This window comes from Grus americana, chromosome 2 (genome assembly GCF_028858705.1).
Source record: "Grus americana isolate bGruAme1 chromosome 2, bGruAme1.mat, whole genome shotgun sequence".
Classification (NCBI taxonomy): Eukaryota; Metazoa; Chordata; class Aves; order Gruiformes; family Gruidae; genus Grus; species Grus americana.
Window position 1 is genome coordinate 157,773,779 of NC_072853.1, and position 20,136 is coordinate 157,793,914.

The window sequence follows — 20,136 nt, forward strand, 5'->3', positions numbered from 1 at the left end:
CAGATAGGGGGCTGAAACAACCATTTCAAAATACAATTTAACTGTGCTAATCCCTACTATATAAAATGAGGGTCTGCCTGATGAAAAAAGGAGGTTTGGCCTGATAATCCGCATGTTAAATTCCAAATCTCACCAAATGAAGCTGCCTGTCTGCAGGACACAGAAGCAACTAACTGCTGCTCAATATTACAGTATTTATAGGTCAGTATTTTCTCCATTTATAAACTGGCAGTGCAAACCTCCTTGACATCAGCATAGAAGAATCTAGCAAATCTAGCAAAATTATAGTTTTTGTAATCAACGTCTAAGAGCCTATTAAAGCATGTTTTCAGTTATTGCAACACCACTTGGAAAGCAAAGGATAAGAATCTTTACCATGTAGGTTGTTCATTACCATGCTTAAACCTCAGCATTGTCATACCATCAAATGCATATGTAAATGTGCTGACCTTCAGAAACAACATACTACCAACAGAATCAGGTAAATGCACACCTGTCCAACAGCAAAAGAAAAAATTTACAGGAGAATGACAGAGGATAATCATTAATAGATTTGTGGATTGTATGTGTGTGTGTATGCTCATCTGTATTTTGTATACAAAATACCATTCAGAAAAATGTGAAACAACAATTTTAAACTTATTTGGCACTGCAGATAAACTGTAGTCAGGTCTTTTCAAATTAAACAGCAATAAAATATTATATTCTTCTGTTTATATACCTTATTCTTGTTACCCATACTAAAACCTTGACCATCTCTCGGACACCACAGGGACAGCCCAAGGGGTCAGAATAGCTGGAGGTGTGGACCCGAACAGGCCTCACTGCATCCCAGAGCCACACAGCCATCTGCTGCATGCCCCACCTGAGCCACGTTGCAATGACAGGCGAGGAATGATATGCAGGGAAACCTGGAACGTGCCCTTCCAGAATCTCTCTCCTTCACAGCAACACAATGCAGAAGCTCCTGTAACTCATGCCACTACTAAGTGACAACTGATCTTGCCACCTCCCTTTGCTAAACAAAACTGGACCACAGGAGTACCCTAATGCACCTCTCAACCACTTGCCTGCCCAATATACAGGAGACATAGAAGCACCAAAGTCTGTCACCGTATGAGCAATTCACACCTAGAGCTTCAAAAGAAAATTCTGAAACTAGCTAGCGTTCAGCGTGTTTTTCTATTCAAAACTTAAATCTAATACATGTGCTTCACAATACACCTTAAAACTCAAGAAAGGTTTGGTTTGATTGAAGGGGTGTGGAGGAAGCAGACTCTAAAGCTGCCATCACCATGGGAGCAAAACAGATACAAGAGTAGTTGGCACTTCCAGGGGATCGGATGGTGAACTTTTTGCCTACAGCTGTCACACAGCTCACAACGCTTTTGCTTGGTGCTCTGCAAGACACACCACAAAGCCAAATCCTGTCCCAAAGAGCTTAATATACATGGCCACAAAATAATGCACATAAATAGCAAACTCTGCCCCCAAAGAGTCCTCTTGAAGGCAACTGTGGTCTACCGAAATGCAGCAAATGGTTTACATGGGTGCAGCTGTGTTGTGACCCGAAAAACAAAGCTGGCCAAAGAAGGAAGGAAGTAAGGTTACTTAAGGTGGAAAGTCAACACAAGTATTTAAAAAAAAAATCTCAGTTTTCTGAACTCATAAGGAATTGCAGTTTCAGCCACCTGAACTCATCAAAAGGAAAATACTAAAAAAATGCTACAGCAAGCATCTCTGTAAAAGACTGAAGTAAAATACATATAGGAAATAGCTGCCTTTTATAAAATACGACAGCGTGACAAGTGTAGGTAGATGCTAATTTTAGTGGCAAACACTGTAATCTTGGTCTGATCAATTATCTCTGTCTATGCTGGATGCCTCCGCCCTTCACGACAGGAAGGGAAGTAGCAGTCTGCTGGCAGCAGCAGATGATCTGCTAAGCAATTCATCCAGGGAGAAACAGAGGTCTTAAGATTTCCTTGCATGCATAGCCCATCTCACAGTCGAGATCTGATAAAATACAGCAGATCCCATTAAACTCAGCTGAAAGACTGCCATTAATTTTAAATGTTACCTACAGGTATATAAAAATGTCCTAGACTCAGGGACAGACCTTAAGGAATAATACATAAAATGGAAGGAAAGCAGCCAAAAATCTATTCTGAGTTTTATATCGTGTTCCTACCTCTGGTGAGAAATGATGCATTTTGCTTTAGATTTAGGGTATGACAGCAGTTTAATAGAAGGCCCATGCACTTCTTTTCAGACTTTTTTTAATTTGCAAAGATTAGATCACTTGGTCATACTGAAAGTAAAAATGGAAGGGATGGCTGTGATTTATTTATTTGTTTGTTTATTTTAACAAATACAGCTACACAGCATAAAAACTCAAAACAGCCAGGCTCAAATCTCAGGAATCCACTAGTTATCCTTGTGGAGAGCCAGGTGAAGATTTGTGCTCACAGTTGTATCTCAAGATCTCAACTCAGAAGCATAGGCTGCCTGCTCCCACCAGATGTAGCATGGTGGTACAAATCAACTTTCACAAAACATAGGCTAAATATTATGGGTATTTGTATTTCAAAACAATACATTTGAAATATATATTCCCTGCCTGCCAGAAACGGAGCTGGTCTGAGAGCTGAAGACAATACAGACACACAGAGAAAGTAGAATGGTTTACAGTGGGGACGTAGCAGCATACTTTTTTATAAGATACTTTTGGTATGTTTACAGTTTCTGAATTTTCGATTCTGGATTTAATTCACTAAGATAAAGACAACCAAAGCATAACATTTTTCCTCTCTATTTACACTTCACAAAGAAAGATGCATGTATATGAACAGGCTGCATTTGATTTTCACTGCACTTCACATACCGACAGCACACTGCACAGACCACACAGGCACTGACAGAGCAGCTCCCTGTGCAATGAAACACTGGTTATATGATCTACATTTTGTGCAGTCCAAAATTCCAAGTGGGGGACACAGAGAAACTGAATTATAGAGAGATTATGAATTTTCTTTTCCCACTGACATCAGCATCTGCAACATTCGTTTTGAAGACACATACACTATATAAGTAGGAAATGTTTTTAAAATTTGTTTCATCTCTCCTTCATAGTCTAGAAATACAGCATTTGCATGAATATGGAATCTAATTTTGTGAGGTGTTTTTATAAAACAAAAAGAATGCATAAACTTGATAGTGAAACAGTGAGATCCAGCAGTTCAGCAAAACTCAGATATGCCTGATCTTTCTTCTTCTGCTACTAAAACTAAGCTAAGGAGTAATCTTGTTTGTGGGTGCTTTAGATACCCCAGGCACCTCGCAGTTTCCTATAGTGTTAATCACCTGGGTCATTTCTGTCAAAACCACATCAATTTTAACTCAGGTAATTCCTTGTTTTAGTAATTTAAATTCTCAGTTATACAACTTCACTATACACTTAAGATTGTGTAACCCACCAATATGACCATGAAAAGCAAGTAATTAAGGTACTGCGCTATTCAATCCTTATCCACAAAATCTCCCTTTCGGGACTACCACCACCACCTTAAGGAGGAACTTATCTAAAAAAATAGCTCTACTCCCATTTTTCAAACCTAAAAAGTTGTATGTGATACTGCTGGCAATGTACACGTATGTGCACTGAGCAATAGTGGCAACCAGGAGTGCTAATCGTTCAGTGGCATGCCATGCATATGTAAAATTGCTTGTGTATATGCAGAGCCACTGTTCCATCCAGCACTTTTCTGTGGATGTCCTGAAGAGACAAACAACTAATCATGACTCAGAATATAACATCCTGGCTAATCCCTTGCAAATGAAATATTTAGTCAGCTCATATTGAGCGTCTCAATTCAAAATATGCTTAAAAAAATATACATTCAAGTGCTTTCATTATTCAGTTTTTCAGAGCTTTCTATCTAATTTAATTTCCATTCTTATCTGGGTTAAAAGTAACAATTTTTTTTTTTTTTTTGTCAGATTAGTTTTAACTTGGTTGACTTTCAAAATCATCAGACTGTCACAGAAATGTTCACCTAATTACCAATGAGGGAACAGCACAAGGGCTGGAAAAGCCAACAGGGTAGGGCTGCTGCTTTTGGTGATGATATTGTTTACATGAATGGGAATATGAGACTGCAACCTAAAATAGGTGGTATGAGTAGTGCTTTGGAGATCTTTCTCCACTGATTACAGAGAAATCCTTGATGAGCAATTCAGGCCAGATAACCCCTGTTAAATGGCCATGTCACACTCATTTTCATCTTTTACTTCTAACAGAAAGCCACATTTATTTACAGCAAAGAAACCAAACATAAGCTAGAAGTTTCACTTTCAAATATTATAAAGATGTTATGATTCAAGCAAAAATCAATACTGGTTGTGACATAAAAAGTAAATTGGTTTGCTTTTAGTAATTAGAAATAAAGATAGCCTGTTATGTATTTTTCTGTGTAAACTTCGATAACTGCAACACAAATATTAATAGAAGTATGGAGTACATGAGAATATTTATTAAAATGAAAATGTGGAGAGTGATTTTCAAGTCAGCTACATTTCTCCACTTTCCTTCTCAATATTTACACTGGAGTTCATAGTTTACATGTATTATCTATCAAAAGTATTAAACATTGAATATTACAATTTTTATAGTAAGACACAGTAAGGAGAGTTTAAATGAGTTGGCTTCACCTACTGAATCAATGAAGAACATTGACCTTTGAAATAAAAAAACCTGCCTCACTACCAATACAACGTAAGATCATACTCAAAAGAAGCATTATTAGATAAGGAAAATTAATCAAACAAAATTTGTCAGAACATCTGAGCACTTATCTGTTTTGGTTTTTTTTTCAGAATGAACTGTAGGAGCTAGATTTGTATGCATTAATGTTTCTGATCAAAGCAAATACGCAAAAACTCTAGCCTCACCTCAAGCTCCAGTCCTCAACAAAATAACCTTTTATGCTAAACCCCTACAGCCGTAACAGTTGCACAGCTGCCTACAGCATCCTTTCCATTCCATGTAGTCAGCATGAAGCAGGAAAAAAATGTGGCAAGGCTGGAGGAATCTCTGTCACTCCCATGGTGAAGAGTTTTCTACACTAGGCACTGAAGTAGTCTTATGACAGCCAGCACTGAGAAGCAGACCCAGCGCTTCAGGTAGCAATGTTCTTTATCACATGGCAGGACAGTGGCTCAGCACCAAGCTGAAGGAACAATTACCCCTAACAAATCACAAACAACACTGCTTAATATATCTGGACTTCTTTCTATGTATTCCTTTAATCAGTTTAATTAACGTGATTAAATAGAATTGTTACACAAATTGAAGAAGGAAAGAGATGGATGGAATAAGAGTAATTATTAATATGCATTATAAACTCAAGATGGCACCTTAACCAAATCTACTAATTCAGAAATTTTAATTTATTCTACTACTACTCAGAGCAAATGCAGCTAGGTTCTTTATACCCTTTTTCAAATAAAAGTTTACAATTTTTTCCTGTCATCCTTCCACCCTCCTTAGTCAAAAATGTCTAAAAGCAGCTCTTAAAATGGACCAATACCAGCAATATTAAAGTTACATAATATCCAAAACAGAAAATCATGATGAACTCATGAACAAAATTAAGATTAAATACCATATAAACAAAAAGTTAAAAGCTTTATGACAAAAGTAGCTATCTACAGGTAACACAGGTGAAATTTAATGAAGATATGCCATTGTGAACATTCCTTGTGCAATCAATGACAATCCGTCATTTCCTCTTAAGAGTCTTCTAAAATATGAGTGTTTAGCTTAGTTCCTCACTCTCTTCAACATTTTTGTGAATCTGGATGTTAAAAATCCTTATTACCTTCCTGGATATTACCTCATTGGTCAGTCTCAGTACAAATTTACAAGCAAAATTGTGTATTGGTTACAATGCAAAAGCTGGTTAGATTCCCTGTACTTTCCTGCATATACACAGTTTTCAGTGTTCTTTTTATTACTTCATAACATATATCTGAACTTTTAAAAATGCCCACAAATTTCAACCTGAATGCATCATTTAACCTCACTGAAAGCCATCAGTATAAAAAAATAATGTATCAAATAAGTGAAATGTTTTGGTGTCCATCATATTTCTATGCAAAGTATTGCTATGCTTGTAACTGATAGTTATGCACACATAATGCAGAGTTTCTATATATGACCAAAATAGTACTTTTACTAAAGATTTTGTTATTAGGGAGTCAAATGATCGGGTTTAGATTGCTTCGTTTTTTATGAATAGAATGGTTTTTAACCAAATTGATCAAAAATTGCTGAAAAAGCACACAAGACACTTTTCACCCAGGATGAACTATGATTAAGGATTTACAATGTTTAAAACTCTAGACTTGGTTCATTCTCTTTGTTTAACATAAAAATAGTGTTATGAAAACAGGAAAAAAACATTGGTTTTGGGCTAAAAGAAGCAACTGAAGTTTATCATGGGAAAAAGGAAAGTAAAAGAAATGGAAAAGGAGATTGACTTAGTGGGAGTCAGATAGAAGTGCCTTGTCCTTGACTATAACAGAAAACACATAAAGAGGTATTTAAAACTAAGAATTCTCTACCCTGTCATCACCTGGTGATGTGTTTCTGTGTTTGTTTTCTGTGATGCATATATCTATAATTAAGCCAACCCAATACAAACTGAATTCAGTTTTCTCAGCGGTGAACACTCAGTAGACAGGCTGTCACTAGAAGCAGCTATGTGGCCTGCTGAGGAAGCAGTATCCTGCTTCTTATCATAGGACCTTGTATTCCACACTTTTGCTTAGCCTTGCATAATTACGAACTGCTATTACACTGCATGGCATGGAAAAAACCCCACTTCATTCTACAGTTCTTCCTCATCTTTTCCCAACTAGTAAAATCCTCCTTCAATATTGACCTGTTCCACCTACAGTACAACCGACCCAGGTTTGATTAAAATGTACCAGATTCGGAAGAGTTGATTTTAATAACACTATTTGCTTCACGTGGTCACATTTAAAACATACATGAGGATGATGTAAAGATGTGGAAAAGGAGCCAGTAACACTGGTTAAAAGTAATCTCAAGCAATCACTGCATTCTTCTGTGTAACAGGAGCATGTTTTACTTCAAACAATTGTTTTCAGATAAGCCTACTCTCCAGTAACAAAAAGACAGACATTTTAGGGAAATGGCTTGACAAAGGATAAGAAACCAACAGAGCAGAAAAACATTTCTAAGCTTTCATTTCAGTCAAAGAAATATCAGGTGCTACAATACTTCTGCTCATGTAAAGTTAAACAAAAGGATTATCTAGTTAAAAATCCAGAGTTATCTGATCTCCTAATCATTATTATGGCTTACTAGTTTTGTTTATCCATTACTATTTAGTTGCAACATGCAAAATACTAGGAAGATGTAAATTTTCATCAAAGGTACTATAAATAGTGGCAGATTTTTTCTAACAAGTTTCTGAGCTTCATATAAGCAATACTGTAAGAATCTTTTTTTTTCTTCCCACTGCATTGCATATTCTTATTTATAGACGTGTGATTATTCCCTACCTGTTCAAATTGCTCATTTTCTTATTTATACTCTCTTGTGATTATTCTCTACCTGTTCAAATTGCTCATTCTCATCTTTGCTTTAATCAGTGCTTCTAGAAATTGTTTTCTGTTAAAGTAGACGGCCTAAAAAGAGAACCGCAGAAGAACTAAGACAACAAAAACAGATTTATGGATGGGATAGGCCCTTAACTTTAACTATTCTCAGAGATTGACTGGAAAAATTTCAGAGTGATATTTGGAGAAGAAATCCCCCTCCTAGGACTAAATGTCAAACTGAGAGGGTCACATACTCAATCTACAACTGCTAGCGACTCCACATCAACTGTGGGACCAGAAAATCTCATCATTTTACAGTAATCTTTCATACTGGGTAATTCTCTTCTGGCATGCTATCCCATCAATGCTGATTAATGTCAGTCCGCACAAAGCTAACAGGACTGACAGAGTTTACTCTATATAGGCTTGGGATCTGCTCATTTCTCCTAGATGATCTGACTTTGTTGCACTTACATTAAATTAGAATCTAACAAAAGTGAGTCCACAGAACAAATATGGGGAAAATGGTTATGACCATTTAGGGACCTAGTACTAGACCATCCCACTTGAAAGCCAATTAAAAAAGATGAGGGTCTTTGCACCTATTTATGAAAAAAAGACATTCTCTTGTGTCACCAATGTAGTAAAACAGCTTCCTGACTGACGAAACTGATAGTTTCAGTTTTGCTCTATTTGAAAATAACACAAATTCTCCAATTATAGCAGATCAGTTTTATCCTAGCTAACAGTCTTTCCATCAGCTTCATCTCCCCAAAAGTTGAGATACCTCTACCCTGTGGACTATGGCCACTCTTGGTTTCACTCCCAAACTAACGCATTCTTGGGCTCCAATCTGGAGAAAGCCAACTTGTTCCTCCTGGCAAAAAGGCAAAGCATGTCCAAAAGGTTAGTTTGCTCCTGATAGAGAACATGGATGTAAACCATGCCAGGACTGGCTCCTTCTCCCAAGGGCACTCGAACACTGTTCCAGCATGCTATGTGTCCTCAGATGCCTTCACGCTGTGCCCAATGGCAAACTATCATGCCTCTAGCTTCAGGTTTCAAGAATAGCATTGCTGTGGGCTGTATTATTTTTGGCGCTTCGAACTGAAGAACCACACGCACATATAAAACAAACAAAGAATATGTCAGGGCCAAAGAAACACTCCACGAGCCAAAAGCAATGTGGTGTGGTCACAGTATATCTGCTCTAAATGGTGCCAGGGCATTCCCTGTCACAGTACACAAAGACAGTATAGACATAGCCTTTATAAGGGACAGGAACAGAAGCCAATCAACTAAATAAATCATGAAACACATCAAACGGACAGAGAAAAAACTGTGAGGAAGGAAGAAGAGAAAAAAAATTATGTTTTGGTTCTTCACATTAGTCTTCATGGAATAGTTTAGAAACCAGAATAATTATCTGTTTATAATGACAAACTCTTGAAAGTGACCAATAAGAGTTCTGGAACACTGTATTTGCCAATTGGGTATTTTAATAACATTAACTTAATACATAATGAACTCTGAACTATCATAAAGACCATGAAATGTTCATAAATTGCTACTGAGGACACCCAATACCTTGACAAAAAAAGGGTAAATACTTAATTAATAGTTAATTAAATCTTAGGAGTCCAATTACCTCTAAGGGAATTATAAAGAAAATACTATAAAAGAAACTGAAAGATTGCAGTAGCCAAAGAAAGAGAACTTTAAAACCATGTCTGTACAGAAATACTTACCAATCTGCTATGAAACTGAATGTCAATAATTTATCCTACTCATTTAAATATGCATGCCTTTTTTCCAGTGTATTTTAAGGCATTTTATTCCATAGAATCAATTTTTGAGGTTACCCCAAATCCAAAACAGATGGAAGATAATGAGGAAAAAACAGAAAGTCAAAGCATAATTATAATTTTTAACACAATTTAGGGATAAACAATTTGTCAAGCTGCGCTCTTGACAGAGAATTCACAAGATATGGGAAGCCATTTCTCTGCTAGTGCTTGCAGCATAACTAATACAAATAATACTCATCTAAATAATTGACATATTAGGGTCAAATTATCCCAACATCAAATCTGGACAGAAAAATAAGTCATATTTCTTGATAAATACCTCTTAGAAATATAATTTTGTTATTAAGTAATTTGGTAGTTTAGAAATGTTAGCTCTTTCTAGTGGTTAGATTTTAAATTGTTATAGTTCACTGACTTTAGATACACTATGGCAATATAAACTGAGTGAGAATATTTATTTTGCATACCTCTACAGAAATGTTACCACTGCCTTCAAATGAGCTTCACTGTTAAATAAAAATGCACTGAACACACTGAAGCCTATGTAGAAAGATAGGAACTTACATAGATATTTTAAAGTTCTCTTCAAATGGCAGTTTGCACTTTTAGTGCTAATTCCTTCAAATTCACTACACTGTTACTTCCTGTTACTATTGGTTTTTAGTCCTTCATTTAGTTTTCAAGCTACTGAAGAATGCTTATCTCCAACCAATGGAAATTACTTTTCCAACTATAATGTACTCCCACATATAATCATTAAAATTGTGAATCCATTTCATATAATGATTTGGATCTTTTGGGGGTTTTTTTGAGACATCAAGTCTGTGCAGTGTGGTCTCTTCCCTATCAACGCTTTTATTTAAGTATTTATATAATACTCCAATTATCAGTGTCATATTCTTGCCATTTTTATGCACAGACATTTTTAATTCCTTCAAAAATAGACACCTTTCTTGTGTTTCTTAATACTCTCTGTATGCAATGACTTTTCAAAAATAATTGACAAAAGTTCAGTAAGCTTACTAACTAGTTTCTTAAAGGCTCTAACTGGCATATTCAAATTTTCCAAGTGACTCTTTCCTCAATGTAAGACAGTTTTCAATCACTTTCTAATCACGCATTTTTCTATTCTTGCTTTTCCCCCTCATCAATTTAAAAAGCGAAGCATACTTGATTTAGTCTACTTTTAATTAAAGGGCCTCTTTCCTTATAGGTTTCTCTGACAATATCAGAAGTACCTCGTAGTGTTCTTGGCTTCTCCTACACTATACTCCTACTCTTATGTTCTCTACAGAAAATGCGTGGCTAGTTCTATAGATTTTTTTTGCATACTTTCCATTGCCAGTATCTTCTGGAAGTCTTTCTTTACCCCAAATATTTTTTAACAATTACACATAAAGTGCACAAGTTACATTTTACATATTTTAATGTGTAACATAAATTTGTCTTTTTTACATATTGAGTTGAAACAGTTCATAATCTATAAACAATGAATCCTCTTTTTATATTACCAGCATTTCCTCCCTGGTCATAAAAAGTAAATGCCCCTTGATACATACAGTGGCTTCTACTCAGCAACAGAAGGCTATGAAAAGCAAGAAGTAAATGAAAAAACCAGGAATATGTTAGAAGAGAGAGACAACCATGCTGAGCTGCCAGTTAGGCGAAAAGACAACAAATAGATTTGCCTAAAAGTAGCAAACCATCTGATGAAGAAAGCAGCAATAGATAGTCTGTTCTGAAGATGTTTGGACTAACAGGTCACAAAATATACAGGACAACTTGTCTCTAGCAACAAGTGAATCCTCAAACAATGGCAAAAAGAAAATAAAATCAAAAATCAAATCATGAATCATCTTTTTAACTTGTGAAGTTCTCCAAAAGTACACATTCATCATCAACTATGTGACACGGTAGGATGACTGTCACTTACCTTAAACATGTATTTATAAAAAAAGATTACCTTGCTGTTTTTCTGTATCCTTAGTCAGGAATAAGACATGCTTCCATAAATTTCATTGTCGTTATTACTTGCAAACACTTGTAATATGCAAAGCCACTCTTTCAGTCAATCCCAAGAAATATTAACACTTCTAAAAATGTTACTAATGCAAGTATGAGAATCCTCCCTTTAGCTCCAACTATGTATATATGCTCATAATTTTCACTTTTGACCACTGTTTGGTTTTGATCTTTCTTATTATTCATGCATTTGCCTATTGCCCAGACACTGATTGATCTTTTAAGGAACTGCAGTACTTGACCAAATAATCTTTGAGCCTGGAAGTTTTCATCAGAAGAGATAGTCTGATGCCCTGCTAATTTCAGAACTTTATTTGGAATATTATGTAATATGCATACGCACTTACTAAGTCATCTGTGTTTCTTCATCAATGAATAGTACTGTAAAGCAACTCAAAGGTCTTTATCTTTTCCTTGTCAAAAATTATCTCCTTAAAAATATCATGTAACAGACACTAGATCACTGTTCATCACTCTTGTCACTGATGTGCATGTGGGGCATTAACAACGTCCAAGCACTTTTTACATTACTCTTCACTGCCTTGCACATCTTTCTCAAAGTACTAAATCTGCTTGCATCTCTGTTTAGTCACTTATTTTTCTTCAGATTAGAGATGAGTCATACAATCTGGATCTAGACTGGTTTTTAAAAAATCAAACTACTCTTCAGTTACCAAGAGCAATACTTCTTTTTCTAGTATCTAATTATTTGTTTTCTCAACCTTGTTTGCAATGATAGGATTTGTCTTACCTAACTTTACCCAGCTAAATGTTATTCGCACTATCTTAAAATAGGCATCTCTCATAAGAGTGGGATGAATCCCCAGCTAGACGTGCCTGTCTCCCTTTATTACATATAATAAGAGCATAAACAGCTAACAAACTCAGCTAATATATGGCCTGGAGCAAGTAATTTGAAATGTTAAAATGGAAAGGGTATAGTATTAGTTTACCCACTTGTTTCCTTGGAGACATGATGCAAATAGATATGCTTTAAAGTTTTCTGAAAATCAAGTGCAACCTCAGAAATGAAATTCCCTAAAATACAATCTCCCTCTCAAGCCTGCTTGGCACTCTCTGTCTCTGGGAAGGTGCTTTTCGGTTTAATTGTGCATTTTTCCATGTTGTAGGAGCCAGGTACATGCTAATTCATTTGGAACATCATCTTTTTTCTTTCTTCTGTTTATTGTTCACTGTGTGGAGAACCGGAACTGCTACACTTCTTCCACTTATGAAGCCAGTTTTGTCTGTCACTTCCACCCCAGAGCTTCCAAACTCTGTCAGTGGACCATATTATAATGATTTTCACTTCGTTAGTCACCTGCACTGTTTATAACTCTCCCCTTTAGTGGTCTCTGGCCTCATTATCAGTTCGCATTGGTTTTGGCAACTGAAGAGTTGCCAACTGGTTACTTTTGCTCTTTTAAATTATTCATATTGATTACTTTGACACATGTGACGTACATGTTGGCCTAGAAATGCAGACAAAGCAGAGAGAGGCACAAAACCTCCCTCAGTTTTTATTAGAGTGGCTACTCCGAGTTATCTTAAAAGGTACTTTGGTATTGTAGACCCTTTTACACATTGGAAGCTCCACAGAACAAAGAATATATATTTCTCAGCGTATAAAGCACCTAATACATTTTGAAGAATATTTTAATATTAACAACAGTATTAGGCACAGGTGGTAATTATCTCATGTCTTCTTTAATAGCACTCTATGCCCATGTCAGAAAATATGGCTTCTTATTTGTTTGAGCAGTCTAACACTTCAGGTTTATCTCTGCCTTCTGGAAAAAAGTTCTCCACTGGCCTATCACATTTTCCTAAAGAATTAGATTATTTACAGATTTTATTGCCCTTTTCCCCTTAACTGTTATATCTACTTCTTGTATTTTGACCAAGCTATCAAGTGAGTACAACTCAGTTCAAGAACTACAAATATTGCATGTTTCCTACTTATACAAAATGAATACAGGGTGAGTAAGATCTCGATTCAATGGATTAAACCTCAGTTTAGGATCTTTAGGTGCTCAGTTCTATAATTTTTTTATACTTAGATAATTAGTAACACAGAAGTGCATGTAACTGTTTCACAGTCTCGCACAATGTTTACTGTCTGTTTCCCAGGGCTTTTAATAGCATCAACCTTCCCCCTCATCAAGATTTTTTTGGAACGGATCACTTACTTTGTAATACGGTCAATGTTAGCAATTTGCTTCTGGTTCCGGATTATTTCTATAGCTGCCCAAAGATGCTGGATAGCCTTTGTATCTGCCTGTCGTCTCTTCGTTAAGCGTGCCATGACCTGTTTACTTGGTCAGCTGCAGCCGATAAATAAAAAAAATACACCAAAAAGTTAATCATGAATTATGAAATGGATTACATGATGATCATATTGCAACAAATATGATTACAAGGAAAATGCTGTTAACCTATAGAAATTCAGTTTGTATACAGCAGCAGATTTTCTTATGCTTAAAGAGCAGTAAAAGGCAAAAAAGTGTAGTTTATGAGAACCCCTTTCACATCACACAATCTATACAGAATCCAGCAGTAAAAATTATCAAATCAATAGCAAATAACTTATCAAACTGGTTACAAAAAGTCACTTAGTTCACGTCACAGTTCCCTAAAATTTGAAGAAGAAGCTACCCTAGTCTGAAACCTCCAGAGCCTCCCGCAGTGCGTGAAACCCTTAAAAAGGGTGAGTGGTGCTTGACTACATCACCTGGTGTAAGCATGAACTCTGACACAGAGAAAAAGCTGGACACAGACTTTAGTTATACAATATAGTTCTCAGAGTATTACTTTCATATTTTTATCTTTTACAACTATTTTAAAAAGTCCATTCTACGTGCACAAACTAGAAGTATATTTTCATGAGACAAATATTAAAAAAATATTTTGGAGCAATTCCATTTCCTGTAACATGCTAAAACCCAACAGGACCAAAGTGCTTCTGATGGCATTTACCCATCTAACCAACCCTGAACGGGAACATAATGAGCATCTGGCTTTGTTTACAAATTTTCCAAAAGCTTGAGGCAATGAGTACAGATAAGCCATAAATCACCTACAGCTCTACTACAGGCATGGAATCCCTTTTTAAAAGCTTAATGATGCATTTTGATCACTAAATAACTTTCTTCCAGTGCCACCACTTTCTCAATGAAAAAAATGACTGATTTATGAGTGCTACCAAGGTCTATAATTTATTTTAGAGCTCTGTCCTCAAAATGAACTCTGTGGTATGCACAGAGATACTTGTAACTAGCAGAATATTAACTTCAGTAACCCAAAATAATATAAAAAATGCAAAAACATTACACCATCTGTGCAATGTTAAAGATGGGAATTTAAGTAGTAAAAGTGTCCCTCCTCTCAAATTCACAAAAATTAAACAGATTAGAGTATTCCATCAGTTGCAGCAATGCAGTGTTCAAGTTCATGGGACCTATAGGTACTTGTCAAAGAGGGCTGTCAAGTTTCAGATCCGATATTAGTTCAGCAATGTGCACTTACTCCACAGGTGTAATGAAATAAGGCACAACACTATTATTAAGGAGAAGAAGTGATTTAACAACACTATACTTCATATTGCATAGCCCATTTAAAAAAAAAAAGAAAAAAGGAAAAAAAAAGACGTGTGAATTGATATGTGCATGTCCAGTTGCAATTGTATCTCATGCATGAGGCACCTCTGGCCACCAGAGATAGGAGGGAAGGGCAGAATAGAGCGGGGCTCGTGGAGACTCGCTGTGGTCACACATCGACCCCACAGTTCTGCTTTAGAAATCTCTTCCAGCTGGGATATAAAGCAAGGGCAACTGGACGGATCCCCCAGAAAAGAAAGGCCAAGAATACATTTTTGAGAGAAGGATAAGAGCGAATATGACAGACATAGAGCTAAGAGTGACAGCCAGTAGATAGCATCACCTAAGAGTGAATCAGAGAAAGAAAGCCTCTGTTGGGAATCATGGGGAAAGACCCTGCATCTCTGTGAGCTCCTCTGCATTCATTTCACAGAACATGAGGACATTACAAGTAAAAAAACCCTCCAAATTTGTGAGAGAAACATATGATTATTTGTAGAATTTCATTTTTAAGGAAAATAGACCCGTAACATGTAAAGAAGGGTTAGACACTAACACAACAATCTTCACAGCCCTACTATCTTAGCATAAAACTCTTTTGCTAATGCAGAATTGACTAAAAGTGATATCATTCTTTTTATTCCAGCTCTCTACAAAGTATGTTTTAAAAGCTGTTAGCAGATATAGCAGTTGACCGGCTGGACACACAGCCTTTTATGTAGTACCACGTCCACATCCGAGGATCAAGGAGTAAACACTCATCGTTCTCAACCCTGGTAACAGTGTGAAACAACAGAGCAGTTCTCAGTTTGTTTTGTAATAAATGAAGTGGGTCCTGTTATCCCAATCACTTTAAAAATAACCGTTATTTTTGGCAACTTGGCATATGGCTGCCCGCATGAAAGCTGTGCTCCGCATGCCTGGCAGAGGGAGAAGGAGGTGGATTTCTCTCACACCCCTACGACACCTGGGCCTGAGGACCCCAGCACAGGGCAGGGCCCTGGGGGAACCCATCTGCTACCTCAGCACGGCCCCACGTGCCGGCTCTGCTGCTGGAGCAAAGGCTGACCTTTGGGGCGAAGGAATTCCCTCTTGATTCTCCAGGGAGGGAGAAGTCCACGGCTGAGACGGAGAGAGAGAGTGAAGGATTGCTGTAATTACGGGTTCCTGAAGCCGTGGGATTGCAGAGCTGCACCTAAGATGGCCGCCAGCAGGCAGAAGAAGGCCTCTTCTCCCTGCATAGGGCCTTCCCTATAGGCCCCTGTTTCCCTTGGAATGAAACTCCTGACAACCCCTTTGCCCCATCCTCATCACACTTTTTAGGCTTGGAGCACACAAATGCTATGCCTGTGCCATGGCTAACTCCAACGCACGGTACAGGTATGCACCTCCCAGGCCCCAGCCACCGCAGGGAGGTCACTGTGGGACCAGGTTGGACCTGGGCTGAAGTAACACCCCCAAAACGCAGCTAGGGCAGATGTCCGCCTGACCTGCTCCCTCCTGGCCGGTCCCCTGCTCCCCACCACTGCTCTCACAGGCTCAGCTCTTCCTTATTTGTCTGGAAATAAAAGCGGTAAGAATTCTTATGCATGGGACACAGAAATCACACCTGTTCTGCTCCTCTTTTTTTTTTTTTTTGTAAGATACAATAATTTTAGCAGGTGTTCTGTCTTCAAAGAATACACATTTCATTTTTATAGCTTTGGTTTACTATTTAAGGGCACTTTTCTTAAGCTAAAGAGTTGACACTCCACTATTGAAATAGCAGTTCTTATACATCACACTTCCAAAAATATAAAAATAGATTTTTTTTTTTTTCAAAAAAACCCAGACTACGTTAGCATTATTTTCATCTTTTAATTGCATGGTGTAGAAGAAATATAGAGCCTTTTTGCACTGAAGAAAAAGATTAAAAGATTGTGGCATATTTTTTGCTGTTCATTGCAGTCACTCTTCTTCCATGGTAAAACTAACCACAACAGTATACTCCCTGCATTCCTGCAAAAATATAAGCAGTTTTCTATATTATTATAAAATCTTAAAGATAACTTGTATCAGACTGTTAAAAGTTCATAAATGCTTTGGACTGCTACTTCCAAGCAACAGGAAGTGCTCCCAGTGCTTCAACATGCACAACTTATTTATGCAAATAATAGTTTAAAGTTTAATGGGAGACACATTAGAGTCTTAAATCTGTATTTATCACTCCTGATTATTTGCTTATGTGTGCGTGCATGCGGGTGTGCACACCCCCTCACCCCCCCAAGAGAACAAGCATAAACATCAAGTACGTGTGAGTATGTGTAAGAATCTATGGCTTAGAGGTTAAATACAGAAAAAGGCTGATTCATCCATGCAGTGTTTTAACAAAGTTAGAACTCCAGAGGCTCTTTAAAACCACAATACTGAAAAGTATATTTATATATAAATGCTTGAAGATGTTTCTCATCCCCATCTTTCTGTAGTTATAGCATTCATTTCAATATCCTGGAAAAAAACACTACAAGCTGAAGTAAACTTTAACTTCCCACTTGTGATTTGCCAGCCATCATGCTTGTTTACCTATGGTACTCCGTGTCCATACAAAATTATTTGCTTCATGCCATTTCTGTCAAGTTCTGCTAGCAAGTTTATGGTAGGATCCAGCTTCTTAGAGAAAGGTTGGCAAACAGAAGATGGCTTAAAATCTAAGAATTGCTATCAGCAGGATGTCTCTTTGGTTTTGTAGACACCCATGGGACCTGCAGAATATAAGAAGGATTCTCCTAATAAAGGAAGTTTTGTGTGGCTGACGTGCCAGCTCACACACTTCCATCACACGCTTGCTCACACAGGGCCCAAAGCAAATAATTTATCTTCTCAATTTTCAACTCTCTAACTGTTCCTCAGTGCAATCTGAGTAAGGTTTTACTGATAGAGAGAACTAACACTTAAAGGAAATGGCAGGATCATTAACTAGCTTAAGCCACATATCTAGTAATCTTAACCCTTACGTAAGATGTTTTAACAAGAACTAGCGTAAGGAAGGGTCAAGATGACCCTTCGCTCTGCTTGCATTTTTGTAACCAATCACAAGATAAGGAGGTAGTAAATCAGAAGGGAATGAACACGGAGGATTCTCTGCTAATTAGGAACTGGTCTGAGTAAGTTTTGTGGTGAAGGTGAAAAGTGCACAGTGAGGAAGACATACGGCCTTCATCCCTGAGACCCCGACCACCAAGAGGCAGTGCGCGTGTGCAGCTGAGAGGAGTTAAAGGCGGAGACAATGGAAATGAACTCATTGTAATAAGACCACCTTTCCGCGGAAAGATCATGAATATGTATAGGTGCTTTTTGAATATGTAACATTCTATCGTATAAAACTCAAAGGGAAGTGCTGCAAGGCGCGCACGATTTTGGTGGGACGACCCCCCGTGCTGCCCAGCGCTGAATAAACATACCTACTTCACAACTTCACAGGTTGTGGAGTCTGTTTTCCGCGCGTCATTACTATATTTTATATTTTAAATCCCTCTTGAATGTCCTATGCACAACATTTCAAAAAACGTGCCACTTTATTGTACACAACTTTCCTCAAGAGCTGTTACCCACATTTCTTACAGGCAGCCTCAACAAACTGCACTTTATCTTGCGAATACACACAGCATGGCTTATCTTCTCAAAGCCCACAGCAAAGCGTGCATTGCCATGCAGGGGCAATGTTACGGCCGTGGCAAACCAGACACTGTCAAAACAGCAAGGCCACTAGTCATTAGACACACACTTGGCCAAATCAAATGCTGTATAGCTGTCTGTTGCAATAGTAGTGGATACGGAAATCTGCACTGCAAGTCAAAATAAACAAAAATCACCTTGCAGCATGTCTAGGGATTTAACCCAAGGAACCTCCTGACCTGCTGCTTGCATCCAATTTAGCAGATACTATCGGGTACTAAGTTTAGCTAGAAACTCTCCTTACAGACAGAAACAACTGAAAGGTAGTCAAACGTTGCCGTGCTTTAGTTGTTGAAATACCATCGTCCAAGCAAAATATGATACTTCTGAAAATTTAACTAATGAATTGGACTTGGCGCTGAAGCAGACGGTGTTGCAGTTGGGTGCTGCTGCTCTGATGGGAGCTGCTAATTAAGAGCTGACAAGTAGTAGCTTGTTAAATCTCCTGTTCGTATTTCACTGTAAGTGAGGCTACCTGTGGCGCTCGTCCCTTTCAGTACAAAGTCAAACAGGTTAAACGCCATCGCTGCTATTAGCCACCATTTGGCTGAGATTTGGTATGCAGTTAATTGCAATGGAAAGACAGTTTAAGAAGGTGATCTTTGCACTGCTCAGCTGCTAGTTTCTGCCTTTCAGCCCTGCATCCCTGGGGCTTGCTATTATTTCTTCCACACCACACGGTGAAAAGATTTCAGGCTCCACAGGAGGAAGAAACTAGGCTCAATCCTAGGTTTTGTGGCTTTCATGCTGTGAGACTGGCTGAGTTTGGGCAGTTAGGAAATTTGGACACAGACTTAGCTTTGTATTTATATGCACATTATAATATGGGCTCTAGTATTTCTTAAAGTGTAACTTTTTATAGTAAGCATAAAACTGTATATATGAGCAGTACAAGTAGTTCCAAATGTTTAGTGCTTTGTTCTTTTATTAAATAGGAGTTTCCTATTAAAATCCAGATTGCAAATTTGTGAGCTGATGCAGAGTTTGGGGCCCTGGACTTTATACAGGTCTTTGTTGTACTCTGAAGTTCTGCAAATTTATAGTTAACAATTTAAACTGCTTTTAAAATGTATCTTTCATCACCAGTTTGGTGGGAGGGTAAACTCTTTAGTCATTCTGTCCTAGAACTACTGAGAGAAAAAGTGATAACTACCCTATTTTTACATAGGGAAAGTGCATGTGAAAATGTTTTGACTGAGCAGCAGTGAAGGTCATGCACGGGGAGGAAAATGAGAAAGTTTAACTTCAGGCCTGCCTTCCAGATCTAGTGATCCAAAAGCGTGGGGAGTATAGCTGCTAGGGTGAGGAAAAAGCTTTTGGCAAGAGTAATTCTATATTTTGGTTACCATTCCCTTGCCTTCCTGAGT

The 20,136-nt window shown here is 37.6% G+C and overlaps 1 protein-coding gene across 4 annotated transcripts in view; it reads right to left on the reverse strand.

Moving 5' to 3' along the window:
* The window catches only part of ZMYND11 (zinc finger MYND-type containing 11), a 109,694-nt gene that overhangs the window by 49,389 nt on the left and 40,169 nt on the right, over nucleotides 1-20,136 (reverse strand). For all 4 annotated transcript variants that reach the window (XM_054814202.1, XM_054814203.1, XM_054814201.1 and 1 more), the window contains exon 2: nucleotides 13,649-13,783. In XM_054814202.1, coding sequence (XP_054670177.1) covers nucleotides 13,649-13,764 — 116 coding nt within the window. In that variant the 5' untranslated portion in view covers nucleotides 13,765-13,783. The remainder of the gene's footprint in view (nucleotides 1-13,648; nucleotides 13,784-20,136) is intronic.